The sequence below is a fragment of the Rhipicephalus sanguineus genome, chromosome 4 (genome assembly GCF_013339695.2).
Source record: "Rhipicephalus sanguineus isolate Rsan-2018 chromosome 4, BIME_Rsan_1.4, whole genome shotgun sequence".
In the NCBI taxonomy this organism is placed as follows: Eukaryota; Metazoa; Arthropoda; class Arachnida; order Ixodida; family Ixodidae; genus Rhipicephalus; species Rhipicephalus sanguineus.
Window position 1 is genome coordinate 100,441,518 of NC_051179.1, and position 19,529 is coordinate 100,461,046.

At 45.8% G+C, this 19,529-nt stretch overlaps 1 protein-coding gene across 5 annotated transcripts in view; it reads right to left on the reverse strand.

Moving 5' to 3' along the window:
- Nucleotides 1-19,529, reverse strand: part of LOC119390467 (uncharacterized) — a 427,803-nt gene that overhangs the window by 359,419 nt on the left and 48,855 nt on the right. Inside the window, exon 9 of one of the 5 annotated variants that reach the window (XM_049414844.1) lies at nucleotides 17,910-17,934. The exons of the other annotated variants lie outside the window; for them this stretch is intronic. Within the exon in view, the coding sequence (XP_049270801.1) occupies nucleotides 17,910-17,934 (25 nt within the window). The remainder of the gene's footprint in view (nucleotides 1-17,909; nucleotides 17,935-19,529) is intronic. 5 annotated transcript variants of the gene reach the window in all.

Sequence of the window (19,529 nt, forward strand, 5' to 3'; positions counted from 1 at the left end):
TAGAGCATGCCCGGCCGCCTTTAAACGCGCGTTTTAAAGTATTTAGTATTGCCTACGTCTCGGTGTTTCGCATGGACTGAAAAAGATTGGAAGTAGGTGCGCATCCCCAGGACTTTCACGGCGCCTAACAAACTAATGCCGCTCGGTCACCAAGTTAACGGCTTTAATCAGAGGAAAACTCAAATATGTTTGTACTCATGTGAACATCTTAAAGGCTACAGCGCACAAAGACGGGACACAGAAGAAACACAGGACGAAGCGCCGAACTGCAACTGATACTTTATTCTCTGAAGGAGGAACCTTATATGCGCACATCGAGCCAATGTGAAAGCGATATTAGGCACAGCACCAACACGAGATAAGTTACAACCAACCTAACACTATTATTGCACACGGCCTAAGACATGTTTCCGTTCAAAAATTCTTCTCCTTAGTGGAGAGGGTCACAGAGGGAGCACTCACGCAACGGTCTTTTTGGCGATCAATTTCATGCGCTTCAATCACTTCACGGTCAGCTTATCCGTTTTTTCCTTTCTGATTACCGAGCACTGCCCGAAAAGTGGTTCACATGCACAAGTCCTGCAGTGCATTGACAAGTGGCCTGATACGGCTGTCTTTCCTACCAAATTCTTATGCTCCCTGGCCTATCGTTGATACATCTACCGGATTGTCCAATATATCTTTTCCCGCAGCTCAAAGGCAGCGAGTAGACTATACCTTCTTCACAGTCAACAAACCGCTCCCCATGTCTTTTTGGCGCATCCTTCTTTTTTGTTGCCATCAGCGTTAACAAGCATACATAGTTTTGAAAGCTTGTTAGGGGCGGAGAAGACTACATCGAAGACCCAGCCGAGACCAGGCGAGTGGTTTGAGCAAAGAAGGTACTCTCTGTTGAATGCAAACAAGACTTCCGCAAAGAATTCCTTAGACACGCCATATGCTTGACTCGGTGGCTCGTGTCCTGCTAAGGGAGATGAAGCGTGGTGATCAGCAAGGCCAGGCGATAAAGAAAAAGAAAGATAAGTTAGTAGTAGTGCCGTACATGCATAAGGTCGGGCACAATCTCAAAAAGATAGGATGCGTGCTGGTGTCGATGTAGTCTTCTCCGCCCCTAACAAGCTTTCAAAACTATGTATGCTTGTTAACGCTGATGGCAACAAAAAAGAAGGATGCGCCAAAAGACATGGGGAGCGGTTTGTTGACTGTGAAGAATATATAGTCTACTCGCTGCCCTTGAGCGCGGGAAAAGATATATTGGACAATCCCTTGGTAGATGTATCAACGATAGGCTCAGGGAGCATAAGAATTTGGTAGGAAAGACAGCCATATCAGGCCACTTGTCAATGCACTGCAGGACTTGTGCATGTGAACCACTTTTCGGGCAGTGCTCGGTAATCAGAAAGGGAAACGGATAAGCTGACACGTGAAGTGATTGAAGCGTATGAAATTGATCGCCAAAAAGACAGTTGCGTGAGTGCTCCCTCTGTGACCCTCTCCACTAAGGAGATAGAATTTTTGAACGGAAACATGTCTTAGGCCGTGTGCACAAAATAATGAGTGTTAGTTGGTTGTAACTTTATCTCGTGTTGGTGCTGTGCCTAATATCGCTTTCATTGGCTCGATGTGCGCATATAAGGTTCCTCCTTCAGAGAATAAAGTATCAGTTGCAGTTCGGCGCTTCGTCCTGTGTTTTCTTCTGTTGTCCCCGTCTTTGTGCGCTGTAGCCTTTAAGATGCAATACCAACTAGCCCACCAAGCCATACTCATGTGAACAAGTTTGTACCTTGTGAAAATTATATAGTATGTTGTATTCTGTTATCTCGCGGCAAACGGTACGTTGGACAAACTGGTAGGTGCATTAACACACGTTTACGCGAGCATAATTATAACAAGAGGCACATTTGTAACCCTGCCAACCTCGCTACCTACTACAGCAGGTGTCAATGACAGCCAGATCATGAAAGCACCACAGTTGTATCGCGATCTGGAGATAAAAGAGAAAGGGACATCACCGAAGGCTTGACGACGCGCAACATCGGCAATGATTTGGGTGTTAGTGCGCCGTCGATAATATGACTGATGATGAAGTGTTATTTTCACAAAGAACTTTAGACATAAGGCGTGGACAGGCTTGAGGCGTGACATGGATGGTTCTTCTCTTCCTGTGTGGTTACTCGTGTCCTTCTTTCTCTAACCTTATATATATATGTCATTTTTTCACAAAAAGACAACAGTTGTTCGCGCTCATGTTGTGTATCACGCGCGTGTGTGTGTGTGTGTGTTTGTGTGTCTTTCTTTGTGTTCAGACAGCGCGTCACAGTATCAACTATTCTCCAGGAAGCCGAAAACTACGGTAATGCCTACGGTGTCTAGCTGAACGTGGCCGCAAGCATGATGCGTCAGTGTCCGGAACACTGCCACCTCGCTACACGCTACACAGCAGTAAAGCCATTTGCAGTGGCTTAGCTCGGCTATGCCAGGATATAAGTAGCGTTAGCAAACGTTCATCTGATTAGTCTTAGCTTTCCAGATTGTCTAAGATTATTAGCTTTCTTCTGTTCATTCTTCGTACGCTTAACCGCTAATTGGCAGGCAACTACTTCGAGATTCGATGAGATAAGCTTCGCGGCTCTTCTGCGCCGTTGAGCAGCATTTTCGCTCTCCTTCTCCATGGCGTTACGCACCTGCAAATGCCAGTGAGAGACGCTATCAAGCGGCTCCAGCACAGTGTCAGACGACGACTGCACAGCGAAGGTGAATAGCTGCGCACGCGCTGGCGCCAGTACGTCTGCCAAGGCTACGACGTCACCCCCTCTGGAAAGCACAGACCGGCGGCGGCGAGTCGCGCGCGGCGGTGGCGGAGTCTGCGCGCGCGCCGGCGCCAGTTTTTTCTGCCGCGGCTACGACGACACTCCTCCGGAACGCGCAGACAAGGAGCGGCGAGCCGCGCGCGGCGGTGGCGGAGAGCGCGTGAGATGCCGGCTCCGGTGAGCCAGCTGTGTGACATCACTGATTATCGCGCATGCGCAGCACGGCTCATGACGATCCACGCGAAATCGGCTCCGGCTAGGCAAGTGTAGCTAACGCTAATTTCCAAGAGCGAGTACTGGGAGAATACGACGCACCAAGTTTATCCGTCACTTTCTTATCAAGGAGATAAAAAGAGATAGATGCACAGCCCCCGCCGCGTGCATGCTCGGCGCCAGCGTGCGCGAAGGCGTGATCACGATGGTCAGCGCCCCGAGAGCAGTGAGCTGCTGCTAGTCGGCCGGGTGGTGCGGCCTGGGAGCTTTTGACCACCCCTGTACTATCGCGCCCAGTATGAGCTACATTACGCGAGCATGGTCGAACGCTCTGCAATGTTGTACAGTGGCGCCCATCATGGCATATTTTTTAGTTATAGGGAGATAGTTTGGCTCTATCTGCGAGCGCGCATCGTGATGTATGAGCGTGATGTAGCTCATACTGAGCGCGATAGTACGTGCATTAGTTAGCCCTTAATAGTCGCGTTTCAATCCGAGGGGACTGTAGTGCCGAAATGCAACCTGCTGATGGTAGTAGTTGCCTTACATACATGCCGATCAAGTTTCATGTATAGTGAGAGAGCTGTGGTTGCACATGGTTTCGGTTCTTTCGTCACCAGGGCAGTAGCACTTCATGTTATTCAGGTACACTGCCCGAAGTAATTTCAAGTATTTACACTGCGCTGATAGTGCCATGCTACGCATTTGTGTGTTCTCGCGTTGTCTTCCTGGTATACCTAGGTGCCCCGAGGTCCAGTGCAAATACAAATGCCTCCCTTGTTCAGGTGTATCGACCTACCGTCCTCGTCTCGTCATCTGCAGCACAACAAGGAAACCATGAACGACCACCAACTAGCCCAATTCATCGCTCTTCTAATCGTATGACAGTGTCCATTCTATGTTAGTGAAGAGGGGAGTCGCTATGACGGGCTTAAAGGCAGCACTAAGTAACTCCTGCACACACAAAGTAGAAACTAGCTTTCAAAACCAGGTAACCAGGCTGACTCAAGTGGGCTTTCCATCCTTTTTAGTTCACAGCGTTTGGAATAAGCTTCTTCAAAAACTCAAACAGAAAAGACAGCCGGGTAGTCAAGAAAAACTAGCCGATAGGAAAAGGTTGCATGTGATTCCCAATTGGCATGGAGTTTGACACAATCTTAAGGCGGTTGGGAAAATATATAATGTGAATCTTGTTTTCAGTGCCCCGTGTAAAATTTCCAAGATTTGTCCATTGTTAAGATAAGTAAAACTGGCTGCTTGCACAAAAAAAATGCGAGTCTCTAAACTCGGTGCAAAAAAAAAAGATGTCGTGTATGAAGTTCCCATAAGTTGCAACAAGGTGAATATAGGACAAACGGGGGGCTGCTACAATGAGAGGACGCTAGAGTAAAACAGGACAGTGAACAACAATGCAGGTGGCCATATGGCAGTGCACTGCAAGCGTTGCAACTACCGTTCACTTTTTAATCTGACCAAATGTTTGACATGATCCGGGGATAGACTAGAGAGGGAGTTCCTCGAAGCCTTTCACATTGCACGTGCAGGAGACACGTTCATTAGCTGCGCGTCAGTGCACTTCAAAAATATGTGGTTGCCTTTATGTCGCGATCCAGCCTTAATACGCCATGATGGTGATAATGGTTTATTTTTTTATGTATAGGCATTCATGTTTCTTCAAATAAAAATCAGTTGTTTATAGTTTGCGCTCGTCTGTTGTAAGTGTTTTCCTCTAGTCTGTCTTTTTCGCGCAGCGTTTTTTCATTGAGTACCCTTTAAAGGGACACTAAACGCAAATAACAATTTATGTCAGAGTGAAAGCTCAATGTATGACAACTCCTAAAACGGCAATGTTATCAGCAGCAGTGCCCTACTTACCGAGAAATTAAGCTAAATGTATCACATGATGAGCGCCACGAGTGGGACATTTTCGAAGTGATCCCGATGACGTATGAGAGTCTGCCTACAATAAATCACTAGTAATCAAACTAGCAGCAAAAAAAAGAACCTTCCGTGCATCAAAAGACGTAATAAAATGCTGTTTGTTCGTTTCTGTTTGATTCATGGAAAAAAGAACCTTTGTGGTGTTGCCATGGGAAACGGCGCGCGTGGTTGAAAGGTTCCGTTTTCGCCAAACTGCGCTTCGCCCGGCGCCCTGCTCCGCTCACGCTGTCGCGTCTCAGTGGTAGTTTCGGGATCGCGTAATGCCGCGGCGTACATCCCAGCGTCGCGAGCCAATGTCTCGCTGTCAAGTTCTCCGTCCACATCCATTGCGGCGATTGCGGCAAGCTTCGATGGCTTTGATGGCCGTTGTTGCTGCTGTGGCTCCCGCTACTTTCGCTCTGCTGCTACTAGTGTCGGCGGCCGCGCAGTAAAGGCGGGCAACGTTGGGCACCGCAGAAGTGACGTATCACAGTCTCATTTCAGGCGGGTGACTTGAATTGCTCTAACGCGATGCGGACCACTAAAACGTGATGTTATTTCAAAATAAGCACTTCCTTGGCATAAAAGTAGCACTACGAGGTTTCTGGACCGCTATTTCAACAATCAACATCGACTTAATATTTGCCTTTAGTGTCCCTTTAAGCGCCACTGTAGTTAAAGCGCCAAATAGGCCCACAATATGCACACAACTACTCCATTCCCACAAACACTTCATTCTACCTCGTAACGGTTATCACAAAGCCAAAAAAAAAATATCATCCAGCATAGGTAGCTACTCGTCGAGTGCACGCACCGAAGTCCTTTTAGTTACGCAATAATTGTTTTCTCTTCTTTTTCTCCGTTCATGTGTCAGTTATCTCTCAGTCCTCCGTTCTTGAATTTCATGCAGTATGCTACCTGTTCTGGTAGTCGTTTCCGCGTGCCTATTGTCATGTGAAATATTTATGACATCAAGCACATTTGGCAATAAATTGAAAAAATGCGCCTTTTGAGCGCGTCATACTTCATGAATAATTGGAAAGAGAGAGCGCAAGTATAACTTCATAAAATATTTCGATTACTCATATGTGAAACAACCACTCTTCTTGTATATCCGTACTTGTTCTTTTAATGATATGTGTCACTCATGATGAAGTAAAGAAGCGTAAAAAGAAGCATAAAATATTGCATTCCACAAAAGTGGTTGATTATTGTAGGTTCAAACACAGAACATGTTTCTACACACTAATACTTATTCTTTTAGTTTCGGCGTACCTGTCATTTCCGGACAGATGAGATATGGGCAGCACAGAGGGTTAAACCCATTGGAAGGCTGGGGTCCGGTGACTTCTCTGCAGTGATTCCACGAAAGGTCCTTGTCATCAAGGCATCTGTAATGTCTTGCTCTGCTTTATCAGGAATAAGGACGCCAGGCTAAGCGAATGAGTCAGAAAACAGAATTCCGACAAAACAAACGTTAAAGGGAACCTGAACCGGTTTTGACGATTTTGCATAAACGCATTGAGCCTGTACAGCAAAGCATAATAATCATTTTCAGACTGATTGAAGCTCTCTGCGTCAAATATCTAATTCATTACAAGACCTCCAACGTGTGAACCGCTACAGATCGCAGCGGCTCAGCAGAACGAGTTTTCACATTCTCGCGCCCTTTCTACGTAGGACTGTTTCATGTTACGTAGCACCGGCAACCGATTTAAGTGGATATGTGCAGCCTACATCACTTATCCCTCGGTGGGCTGCGAACGTCGTCTGCGTGTTACAACGTGCTCCGTGTTGACGGTAGCTGCGCGACAGTGTTTATCTCGAGCATTCTTTTCTCGTAGACTATGTATTGCCCTAGCTGAGCTGTGCGACGCTAATCTGGCGATTGGACACTTGTAAAGCTGCGGCATTGTGTAAGGCTTAAAAGCCATCTGGCGAGTGGGGTCGCTTCTGCTCGTCGCTCCAGTAAGCGTCGGGCTTTCGTCAGCCGATCAACGCCAGGATCCATTAGTGTGCGGCTGTAACTTCACCCCTGAAGATACAACCATATTGCCTGAGGTTATGCTTATCCGTGACCGTTCTCAAATACTTTTTCTTTGTCCGCCTGCGTTTGCCAATTGTCAACGTGCTGGAGAATAAAAAAAAATTGCCCAACCTTGCACTAAGCCATGCAAGGCTCGAAACAGCGTAACTGGTATATTATGAAGACTAATCGTGTTGCTTCTAGGTTGTTTCAACGTTGATTCTGAGCGCAGACAAGCTCGAGGGAAACCACATACAGTCACAGACACGACAAGGATGTCCAAATTACATACACAGAACCTCGCGCCTAAACCAAGCGTTCGCACAGCTCATAAATCTACGGGCACGTCGTCTTTGGTGCAGGCCTTCCATCGCTTCGGAGTCTTCATCCAGCCACCGTTACCTTTCGCTTTCTTGAGTATTCTCTCGTCGTGTGTACTCGGGGTGTTCGGCTCGCCGCCATTTGTTGGGCTAATTGCTGCGCTTTTCATATTTAGTCGACCAGTGGTGAGAAGTGAGATTTACCGAATTTCTGTGGCGCATACCTGTTTATGATGGCGATCGTTTTTAAGGGCGAAGCTCCTTATAGCATCACCTGGTCGGTCGTCGCTCCGTCCGGCGTTCCCCCGCCGTCGCATCTCCCGTATCATTCAATAGATCGCCCTGTCCCATAGAGGTGCATGCAAACTGCAGTTGGGTGACGTTATACTAGATGGCGCTGTCCCATAGAGATGTGTGCAATATGGCGGTTGGGTGAATGCACGCTTGATGGCGGTGTAGGTGCCGCTGCTCTCAGATTGGCTGCTGCGCCCGTTGTCTCTCGTTCTCCTTGATCATCGCCGTACGTGGAGGAGTGCGCTTGCCGGATCGTGCTGCTTGGCGGACCATGGAGGACGAGGAGCGCCGGGTGCGGAAGGCCGCTGCGTCTCGTGCTCGTTGGCAGGATCCCGAGGTGCGAGCTCGAGAGTATGCCGCCAAGCGAGCGCAGCAGTAATCAAAGCGGCGTATCGCTTTGATTACTGCTGGGCGAAACCACTGAACATTTCACGGTGTAACCATGATTGCTTCAGGAGCTTCGCCCTAGCTGTTCATCATTCACCCGAGAATATGCTGTAATTTTTTTTGGTTCGCCGGACAAGGAATTATTTGCTAAACCGCTTCTCTTTTAAAGAAATGGGGAACGCTTAAGTTTTGCCTTTAAGAGTTGAACGCGATAGCGTTATCCAGCCTCATCCTCATCGCGCTATGTTTCGCTTGTCACTATATTCAGTGGCCCAGCCAGCCACACAAACACATGCACGCATACGCACACACAGGACATACCTATAGTAACGGTATAAGGTTTCCGCTCTCTTTAACAGCACTTTTATCACAGCAGTCAACCCACTACGTGTGCATGCCCTTTGTAATGGGTGGTGTGCCTTAAACTAGCAGCAATTACGCGCGTGATGTTTTTTTCAAAGTTGCGATGCACCCACTTCGTGTTCCTAAGGGCTACGCGCAGTAAGTTGTGTGCCTTCTGTAATGGGTGGCCGGCTTTAAACCACCAACTCGTTATGCAATTCACATGGTGAGACGCCCGATTGCAATGTACGCTTGTACGATGTTTTACTGCGATATCACATCGCGTACTGTGACACATGTTTACAGGACGCGTCTGTTTGTGAAGCATGAAAGTTAATTTCAGTGCAGTTCCAAGCCATGGAGTGGCTCTTTGGTTACACAGAAAGAAGTATAAAATAACTCTGTGTCCTAAAACGGCATTAAAGCAGTTCATTTCATGAAGAGTGGAGGCCTCCTTGAGTTTTGTTCGCTATGTATGCTAATTACGCACATTTGTAAAAAATACCAAGAAATAGAGAAAAAAAACTGGCGTGGCTCTGTGGCAGAACACCTGCTTGCCCCGCAGACAGCCTGGGTTCGATTCCTACTTGAACCGAAGATTTTAAATATTTTATTTTACTTGCATCTTTCTCGATTTTTCAGTCACGGACAAGATGATGCTTTTTCGCTCACAACCAACGATGCCGACACCGGCGCCGGCGCCGACACCAGAATTTCTATGAAACGAGCTCTTTAACGCTATATAGTTAATACGAACGGATGGTAGTGTGGCGGGACCTGGCGGAGCAGAACTAAATCACTCCGCGCTTCATCTCTGTTGTGAGACGGCGCCCGCTGCCGAGATCTGGTACACTGTAGCCGAGCGCAGTCGACGAAGCTTTGCCTGTTGAGCGCCCTGCGGTCGCCAGCAATGCCTGGGTATTACCTTGCCACCTCGTCATGAATGGAGGAGGCAAGGTAATGGTGAGGACGAGGGTATAACTATAATTGCCTGTAGCTACCTTGATACACGGTGCATCGCTTATATTGTGGTGCGAATGATTTCATGATGAGGCAGCCTAAATGTTGGCAAAACTCCAAAACCCGTTTCAGAGTACATATTGTATAGTATACTGGAAGGTTTGAGCATACGTATTTAATATATTTGTGCTCAGTACTAACGATTCCAACAAAACAAATACAAATTTACAATTTAGGATAAAGCTAACTCTGGCCATGTAAAAAGGAGAAGGTAATTTAAGGCACCGCCATATGTACTCTTAGGCTATTAAAAATTCCCATCTGACAACCCGTGCCACAAATACTCATCGGAATAAAACGGAAATGCACCAAATTTGTGCGACATAAGCAATCGAAACCGTATTTTATTGGGAGTTCACGACTACGACAACCCGTCAAGATCAACTTGATGACCTGACGATTTGACTCGTCTTTTCAGGAATTAGCCGAGTTAATAATGGTAATCGCCCCTGGACACGCCTGAATTTATTTACCAATACGAGTACCCAATAGGCACACAAGCCTAAGGGAAGAGCTCATAGGTCTCTGAGGCCTACGTGCTGGACTCCTTTGGTCCAATAAGATTTCTCTCTGTCAATGTATATATATATATATATATATATATATGCAGTCGAGAAAGGAAGACAAAACGTACGAAACAAACTTTACTAACGTTTCGGCAGGAGGGCCTGCCTTCGTCAGAGTGAAATTCACTCTGACGAAGGCAGGCCCTCCTGCCGAAACGTTAGTAAAGTTTGTTTCGTACGTTTTGTCTTCCTTTCTCGACTGCATTTCCCACCGGATCCATTGAACTTCATCCTCGCATATATATATATATATATTATATATATATATATATATATATATATATATATATATATATATATATATATATATATATATATATATATATATATATATATATATATATATGCTGATGCGCTGGACTTCACGATCAGAGCTCTGCTTGTGTGCTGTTGAAGCCCAGCATAGGTGACGATGCGCCAGGCTTTAGTAGCGGGCGGAGAAGACTGCGAAAGCTCGTCAGAACGGTAAAGGCTAGAGCAGCTTGATATGCCGCTCGTCGTAACCGCCGTCAGGAGGAAGGTTATGCTCGCGGGGTTTTTACATTGCTGTCGCGTTTCGACAACTCTATCGCACGGTGCCTATTAGTCACCGTGTGGGCTGAGAGCTTCATTCTACATTGCTATGGGTACAAGTAGGACTTCTCCTTAGAGTTCCTATCAAGATCAAGATACACATATTCCCGTAATCTTGGTTTTGTTTAAATTCGGCAGATCCCATGTTGCGTGGGAGTCGATGTTATGCGAAGCATGCGGCGGGAAGGTCACTGTGGCGAATATTTTTTTACTGAGCGAAATGTTACAAAATGACGCTAAAGATTTGTATATATTTTATACGCACACATATATGTGAAGAGCCGCATATGTATTATATAACTAGTTGTTTAAAGTTGGGTAACGCTGCCAACGGCGAGGTGGGTTTTACCAACACCAGAAGCGGTAAGCTGATATGTAGTCCCTATACTTCTCCCTTGTGATGGAGAACGGATGCACGTTTCACGAACGCGTGTGCGTGTGTGGAAGAGGCTCTTGACAGTTGTTGGCCAAGGTCATCATCACCGTGGTCTGTGAGCACCAGCAGCTAGTCATGACTTGTTATTGGATCCAGTCATGATCACGTGACGAGGGGTCCATGCGTAGTGAAGTATGAGGTATAATACAGCTGTTGGAAATCATGGATGCCTCGGTCATTTCGTCGACAAATTGTCTGTCGGTAGAGCCGGCAACATGTCGAAATCTGAAGTCACCCTTCGCGTTGGTTAGGTATATATAGGCCTTCGAGGCTGCTAGTCCTGGATAGTGCTACGTAGACCAACATCCGTGGATGGCGCTTGTTGTATTCGTAGACTACCTGGGCGTATGTGGCGTACGTAGCCTAGTCTACAAAGCGGCTGTTAATAAATTCTGCATGATCCTCGGTCAGCATGAGGCCATCACCCAGCCTCGTAAGAAATGCAGAGGACACCGCGTCGTTCTGGCGGACTAAGTGCTCTTTGGGGTGCGATGATGTGAATATGACATGTAACTTTCGTTAATGTATTCCTCCGGGGTCGAGCAATGCTTCAATATAGCTTGCCGAATCATTGAAATACAACTGTAATGTTTATTAGACTGCTGTAAAAGCGGAGCCAACCTGAAACCACAGACGTTAATCTGATATGACGCCTGTATCGTAGGAGTACATATTGTAGAGTATCATGTAGTCTTTCTTTATTGCTTTCTTGTAAAATTAGATAGCCAGCACCACAACCACAATTGACACTGCGCAGATATTACGCCTGCATGGGCTGTTTTACCAAACCAGTTTATAGACCTTGCGTGGCTCTGCGGTAGAATACCTGATTACCACGCAGAATGCTTGGGTTTGATTCCTGCTGGATCCCAAATTTTATTCTTTTCATTCGTCGGGTCTACGCTGCCGATGTGGGTTTCTCTTAACGCTCTCGCACTTAAATTACCAATGTATGTTCTCGCTGTTCCTGGGTAGATCTAAACTTTCAATCACCTGTGGCGCATACCCCTACACCGTGGCCCGTAGTAAATGGGTATGTGCCACACGTGCATGGTGGAAAGGGTTTAACGACGTACGCGACAGGATTTTCACGTTATTCACGTCTTGACCCGACAGTCATATTCGTCATGTCCTCTTACCCTCCCATGCCAATTCTGGCCTACCAAGTTAAGGAGGCGATCATGAGAGCACACAGGCGTAGGCGGCTAGATAGATAGATAGATAGATAGATAGATAGATAGATAGATAGATAGATAGATAGATAGATAGATAGATAGATAGATAGATAGATAGATAGATAGATAGATAGATAGATAGATAGATAGATAGATAGATAGAAACGCTTAAATTGCCAAAGGTTCGCTAAGAAATGCTTCGCATTTAATAAGTCATTCACTATCATTTTAGTTGCGGCAAATTATTTCCGCCTGGACGTAGAGTTCATGTCCCAATACGACAGGAGCCAGATTATCATGGCGTTTCCATGAAATTGCTGTATTGTCCATAAAACACACTGTAGATAATGAGCGAGGTTGTCATCTGCTGAGTGCACACATGGGAGCGCTGAATATCTGATATATATTTCTTTCAAGCCGCTCCTTTGGAGGCAATCCCGACTTCACGCAGACAGTCTAGTTGTACGCATGCACCTATCCCTTTTTCTTCTGACTTATATGGTAATAATTGCCATAGTAACAGGCTAATAAGTATAACATTATATAAAAACTGAAGAACACCAATTTTAGTTACAATGATGTTATCAATAATCCCTAAAATAGATACACCGTTGGCGTTTTTCCTAAGCTGAAAAGAAATGATGTTACAACACACACACAATGCATATGTGGAAGAAGAAATTGTTCATAGATAATAGAGTGGAAAAACTATATATTAGAAAATAACAGGCAACTGACCATGTACGCTCAATTGTGACAGTGTTACATTTATTGAACTTTAATAAATATTCTTGGTGAATGACCCGGTTTTCATTGGTTAAATTTGCTTACTGCGATATAGCTCATCGGTTCTCGTTGAGGAATAAATTAACGCAGAAAATCTGCCATTAGGTGGAGTAATACGGATGCTTCTGACATTCCATATGCAGACGCATGCAGACCCAAAAGCCCTATTAAGTTCGCTGATAACTGCATGCATCAGCGCTGCACGTTAGCAAGGTTAGCTTCCAGCGAAGCAACTCTGCTTTTAAATGCGAAGCATTTCTTAGCGAACCAAAGGCACTTTGAGCGTTTCTATCTATCTATCTATCTATCTATCTATCTATCTATCTATCTATCTATCTATCTATCTATCTATCTATCTATCTATCTATCTATCTATCTATCTATCTATCTATCTATCTATCTATCTATCTATCTATCTATCTATCTATCTATCTATCTATGTCTGGGCGCTCTCATAGTCGCCTCATTAACTCGGTATTGGCGAAAATTGGCACAGGACGGTATGTGGACATGACGAAAATGACTATCTGATCATGAAATCGGTAACGCGAAAAATTTCGGAGATCCCACGTACAGTGGGAATTGATGCAATTCAAAGCATGCAGCGGGATGGTGACTGGGGCGAGACGTTACGAAATGAGGCGCAAATCGTATGCGCAAACACATGTGATGAAGAGTCACACGTCTTATATAACCGGTTGCTTAGAGTTGTGTAACCATGCCAATAGCAAACACTTGGAGGACGCTTGAGCTTCGCCTTCAACACTATAACGCGATAGCGTAATTGGGCCCCGTGCGCATCGACTTCTCAATAACAAGCCTGTCTTCAGTTCTCGGTGCATGGCTCAGCCACACGTTAAGGAACGAGCGACTTTGCGCTTACCATTGGCCATTTCATACTGTCCTAGAATGCGTGTTGCAAGTACACTTGTGAAGTGCCCACTGCGCCACAATTCTTCCTTTTGCGAATCAGCGAAGGGCCCACTACGCGTCCGCAAGGCAACACGCGAACCTACGCATCTGCTCACTTTGTTGGTGCTATTGCTGATGGTGAGGACTAAATACGTCTGAGCGCTTTATAATGGGTGGGCCTTTAAAACACCCACCCGTTGCGCATTTCACGCCTGGCGCGATTCTATGCTTCCGCCACGCAATGCCACCTGCGTTAAGGAGACTCCTACCACTACATTACGTTCATATATTTATATTGTGTGTTTTTAAAGAAGATTGAAGTAATACGTGTCTCTGACGTAGAAGACCTGCTTGCCACGCAGACTTCGTGGGTTCGGTTCTCACCCCAACCCGAATATTTTTATGATTTATTTTATTTGCATCTTTCTCGATGGTTCGGTCACGGACAAGATGATTTTTCGCTCACAACCAACAACGTTGTCGCCGACACCAGAATTTCGGCGAAACGAGCTCTTTAACGCTATCACGTTAACCTTTTCCGTCCCGAATTAATTTATTTTAAATGTAAGCAACCGGTTTTTAAATTTTGAGATGTGCACGATCATGGTAACTAAAAATGAAAAAAAAAGCTTTGCTCACACTTTTAAATGAAGAGTAATTAATGTCGAAATTAATTTAATTATTAATTATTGTTTAATAATATTTCCATTATTTTACTTAATTCATTACTCAAACAATTATTTAGATGTGATAGCATAATGCCCAATAGCCAACATTCCAATTTTCGACGCAAAACTAAAATAAATGCCCTATCTCTCCGTGGTAAAAGAAGCTGCCTCAGCGAAATTGCACTAGTTCTTTTTATGTGTGCTTGTCTTTTGTGTTAACTTAGTAGTTTTAAATCTACAATTCTTGGCCAATCCCCCAGAGTGGGTATGAGCCATGTGTAGAGGCACATCATCGTCATCATCAGAAATGCGCGAACAGCATCACTGCTTCTGTAATTTCTTTGTTCACAGGTGACCTCGCTTTGTTGTACGTACCAGGTTGGCACCATACGTAGAGCAGATGCTAAGTATGAGCTCTTGAAAAAAAACAACGCTTTATCTTTACCAGGTGCTTGCCGAGTGACCTGGAGAATTGATTATTCCTATTGGAATCACTGGGCCTGAAAGGGTTAACATAGGCATTACCAACACCAGACGCGGTAAGCCGATATGAAGCGCTTGTACTTAACCGGTATGATGGAGAACCCACGCAAGTTTCACGAACCCGTGTACATGTGTGGAAGGGGTTCTTGATATTTCTCACGTAGATTGCGGCTAGCGCAATGTCTTTGTTTTTGTGATTGATGCGCGCAACGCAGACCTCGCCGGTTCTGCTGCTTATCTGTGTGTGTTCGGTGTCTGGCGGCCAGCGAAGTGGGATGCATGCTACGTTGAAGGTGCGCATCGTGGTGCTCCTATATGTACCCACGCCACCGCACCTGCAATGAAGCCCCTCGCTGAGGACCATACATTGTAACCCCATGATTGCAATAGGCTCGTCGCTCCGAGTCTTAGAAAATGTTAACATGCCAATTTCTGCGAGCAGTCTGTCTCTTTCGAGGTCGTGCACGTGTGCGTGCACAGAATACGTTGAGAGCGGCGATAGTGGTTGTTGTGGTTGTGACACCGAATGAAGGTTGTAGCCCGGTTGCAAGAAAATGTCTAGAGGTCTGTTTGCTAGCTGGGTCATGTCGTCGAGAGACTGTGTCGATAGAGCGGGTGACATGCCGAAACCTGAACTCACCTTTTGCCTTGGTGACGTATAGATCATCGATGCTGGTAGCCCCGGAAAGTTGTACGTAAACCAGCTTCAGTGGATGGCGCTTAGCGTAGCTGAAGACTACCTGGGCGTATGTGATCCTTTGCGAATCATATATAGCTATGGCGTTTGCTTGCGCAAGTGAAAACTGTGCCCTCTTACACGAGATATTTTTCTGGCGTGTGTCATGGTTGTGGTGGTTAGCAGACCCACGGGCAGGTATTTCAATTCTATTGAGGGTGTCAGTAAGTGATGTGCATCGTCATCGCTGGGATGACAATGCCTACCGTGGACTTTAGAGATTCAAACCACAGTCGCAAAGGGTTGCCGTGTTCATCACGCTGGATGTACCGAAAGGTGCTCATGTTTTCATTAACGAGACCGATGGCTTACGTCGATGTTGGCCGTGATCATGTACGGCCTGCGGATGCTCAGGTAAATTGAGGCGGGCAGGCTAACCATGTCGCTCGCGTTCATGCTGGCCACCTTTGCCAGGGCATCCCTGTGTAGCTGCTCCTTCTTATAGATATGTTGTCCCATGCGGGATGACATAACACGTTGTCCGCAGCGTCGAGGCAACGTGCGTTATAGCGATCGACCTCCGCATTGCTGTAGTACAGCCGTATGCCGTAAGTTTCTTCGCGTGTCACAAACCGGCTCTCAATCAATCTGATGTCATCCACGATCAGCATGAGGCTACCGCCCAGCCTTGTATGAAATGAAGCGAACACTGCGTCATTCTGGCGGACCACGTGGACGAGTGTCGATCGTCGAGCCTCTTCAAGGGGTGTTCTGTCTTCACCTCCCTCACTTGCCTTGCGTTTCAATGTGTATGTTCACCGTTAATTTGTTGATTGAGACTGTGAATCCACTCGGCACATACCCGCATAACATAGACTGTGGTATGCGGTTATGTGCTATACGTGACTGAGGGAAAGCATTTTAAGACGTACTCGGCAGGCGTTTTGTGTTATTCATGTCATGACCAGTGAATCGTGTTCCTATTGTCCTTCATCTTGGTCGTCATACGATGATCCTCTGCTGTGCAAATTTTGGTATATTAGAAGTTATGGAGACGAGCAGTAGAGCGTGCACATGTAGCCGACTAGATAGATAGATAGATAGATAGATAGATAGATAGATAGATAGATAGATAGATAGATAGATAGATAGATAGATAGATAGATAGATAGATAGATAGATAGATAGATAGATAGATAGATAGATAGATAGATAGATAGATAGACAGAAACGGCCTAAATGAGTGAGGTTCGCTAAGAAATGCCGCGAATTTAAAATCCTGGAGTGTGCGTCATGAAACCCTTTCCTGCAGTCACGTGTGGCACACACCCGTACACTACGGGCCGTGGAGTACGGATATGCGCCACAGGTGATTCACAGTTCATATATCTGCCCAGAAACGGCAAGAACAGACATTGGTAACTGAAGTGGGAGATCCTCAAGAAAATGCGGCATCAGCCGCGTTGAACCCACAAACGCAAATAATAAAATTGAGGATCCGAGCAGGTATCGAACCCAGGCATTTTGCGTGACAGTTAAGTATTCTGCCACAGAGACACGCCTGGTCTCGAAACTGCTTCAAAAAAAGACGCTATGTGCAAAATCATTTCGGTGCAATGCCAACTGCAGTTGCTGTGCTGGCTATGTAATTTTATAATAAGGTGATAAACAATACTTACGTACTCATACGTTACAGACATGATGTCGGCTTAACGTAAACTTTGGTTCCAGTGTTGACTCCGCATTTATAACAGTCGAATAAACATTGCATATTTACTCCTGGAGCTGAGCAAGCTATATTTAACCGTTGCTCGACCCCGGAGCTATACACTAACAAATAACATAGACATGATATTCACAGCGTCGCACGCGAAATGTGAATAGCACCGTAGCGTGCGCTTCATTTCAGTAAAACTGACGTGTGCGCTCAAACATAAGTGCTAACGTTACGTTAGGTCATAGGTTATCCCTTAAACTTCATTGTATTCGGCATGCCTGGTAAGCGCACGATGCGCGCACAACTACTGCATTTACAAAAAGACGTTGATTTATCTCATAACGCTTGGTTCAAAGCCAAAAAAAAAATAAATGCAGCATACACAGCTACTTTCTGACTGCTTCGCGTGACAACGATTCCCAGAATGCGTGGGATCTGCCGAATTTTTTACACATTTCAGCTCATAACCTGTCGCTTTGAAGGGAAACTTTAAAAGGCACTTACAATTGAGCTGTCACAGATTTACTTTCGGCATAACATGTCAAACTGTGACAAGGGCTACTTGCACTGAAGGCTGTAGTAAACCTGCTTCCATGGTAATTACAGTGACCTAGGGAAGAAGTAAAGGCTATCAAAAAAGAAACGCAAGAATCTTTTATTTAAAACAAGTTTGACATTATTCAACTTGAGTCGCCGCTAAAACAAAATTATCTGGTAATTTATGACATTGCGTCCTCCAAGAAAGTGGAAACAATTTCCTCTGAACTTTTATAGTTGAGAGAATCGGCCTGGTGAATGTACTTATATAGTGGGTACCGTGAGTATTAGTGAACTCAAATAAGTTATGGAACATTAGCACGCAACCATGTGCCAATACCTGCGCGTAAAGCCAGAAGTATTGAAGCGTTCTCAGACGTGTCAGTATATGGGCACTTGGCGAGTTTTCTTAATTAGCACTTTGCAAATCTCTCATAGCTTAAAGGCATGTTGCTCAAACATTCGGATCCTATACATGACTAGAAAGCAGCTACTACAAACATTTATGATAAAGTATGGTGCGTGTTGAAATTAGACGACTCCTTTAAGAGTAGAATGCGATAACGTGATGGGGCCCAGTTCGCACGGTCTTCTCATTCGCATGCCTTGCTTCTCTTCTCAGTGGTCGCCTCAAACGTGCCGCAAGAAAAGGTACTTTTGCGCGCGTAAGATCTGGCGTTTCAGCACATGATTATAAAATGGCGGAAAGAAAATATATGGATCACTGACGATGAAGAAGGCACGAATACAGGCTCGCATTCCTGTGCCTACGGAGTTCCTAAGCAGTTGCTAAATTTTGTATCTTATAACCTGGTGGGGGACACGCTTGTGGCACTTCAGCGCCACCATAGCAGAATAAATAGGCACCCAAACTTAGGGGCGTGGCTTCTGAAATTGCCACGCGCGCTTCTTTTACTATGTTTGTGTAACTGGTCCGGTGCACGTGTGATCGCTGTCTTGCGCAGGCCGCGCTAGAATGTCTTGGAAAATTCGAGATTGTCGTAGATCATTTTGCCAAGATTGCGCACATCACGCAAATAGCCAAGATCATTCCAGAGCTGGCGCAACCACTAGTGATAAGGCTAGAAAGTTCGATGCGTGATGTATAAAAGACGATGTTCAGTTTATCGACGGCCGACGCTCTGTTCGCCGCTGTCAGTGTACAGTGTGTATTGCTGTAATTTGACTTTCCGTTTCCCGGCCACAAGTTCGGCCAAATAAGAGAGTTTCATCTTGGATACGCTGACTGCTACCTTCGTAGACGTCACGACCACGTGACATCTGATGGATGTACTGGGTATTCATGTTCCGCACGCCCCGTCAAGCCGTGAACCCACTCCAAGTCGCAAAGAAGACGTCGACGCCAACCCCGACCAGCGAGCCAGCCGCAGACAACGAGGTCTAGCACCAGAGTACGGGCTTCTACCCGATAAGACTCGGAAAACAAAGGTCATGACCACGACGGCGGCAACGATGCAGGCCCTGTACCATCGCCCGCGACAGTCGTGCTACAACAACGCAGGGAGCGGCCAACGTTCCGCGGATCGTCATTTGAAGACCCGAAAAGCTGGCTCGAAGCGTACGACCACGTCGCAGTCTTCAATACCTAAACCAGTGAGGACAAGCTACGGCACGTATACGTCGCGTTAGAAGACGCCGTTCGGACCT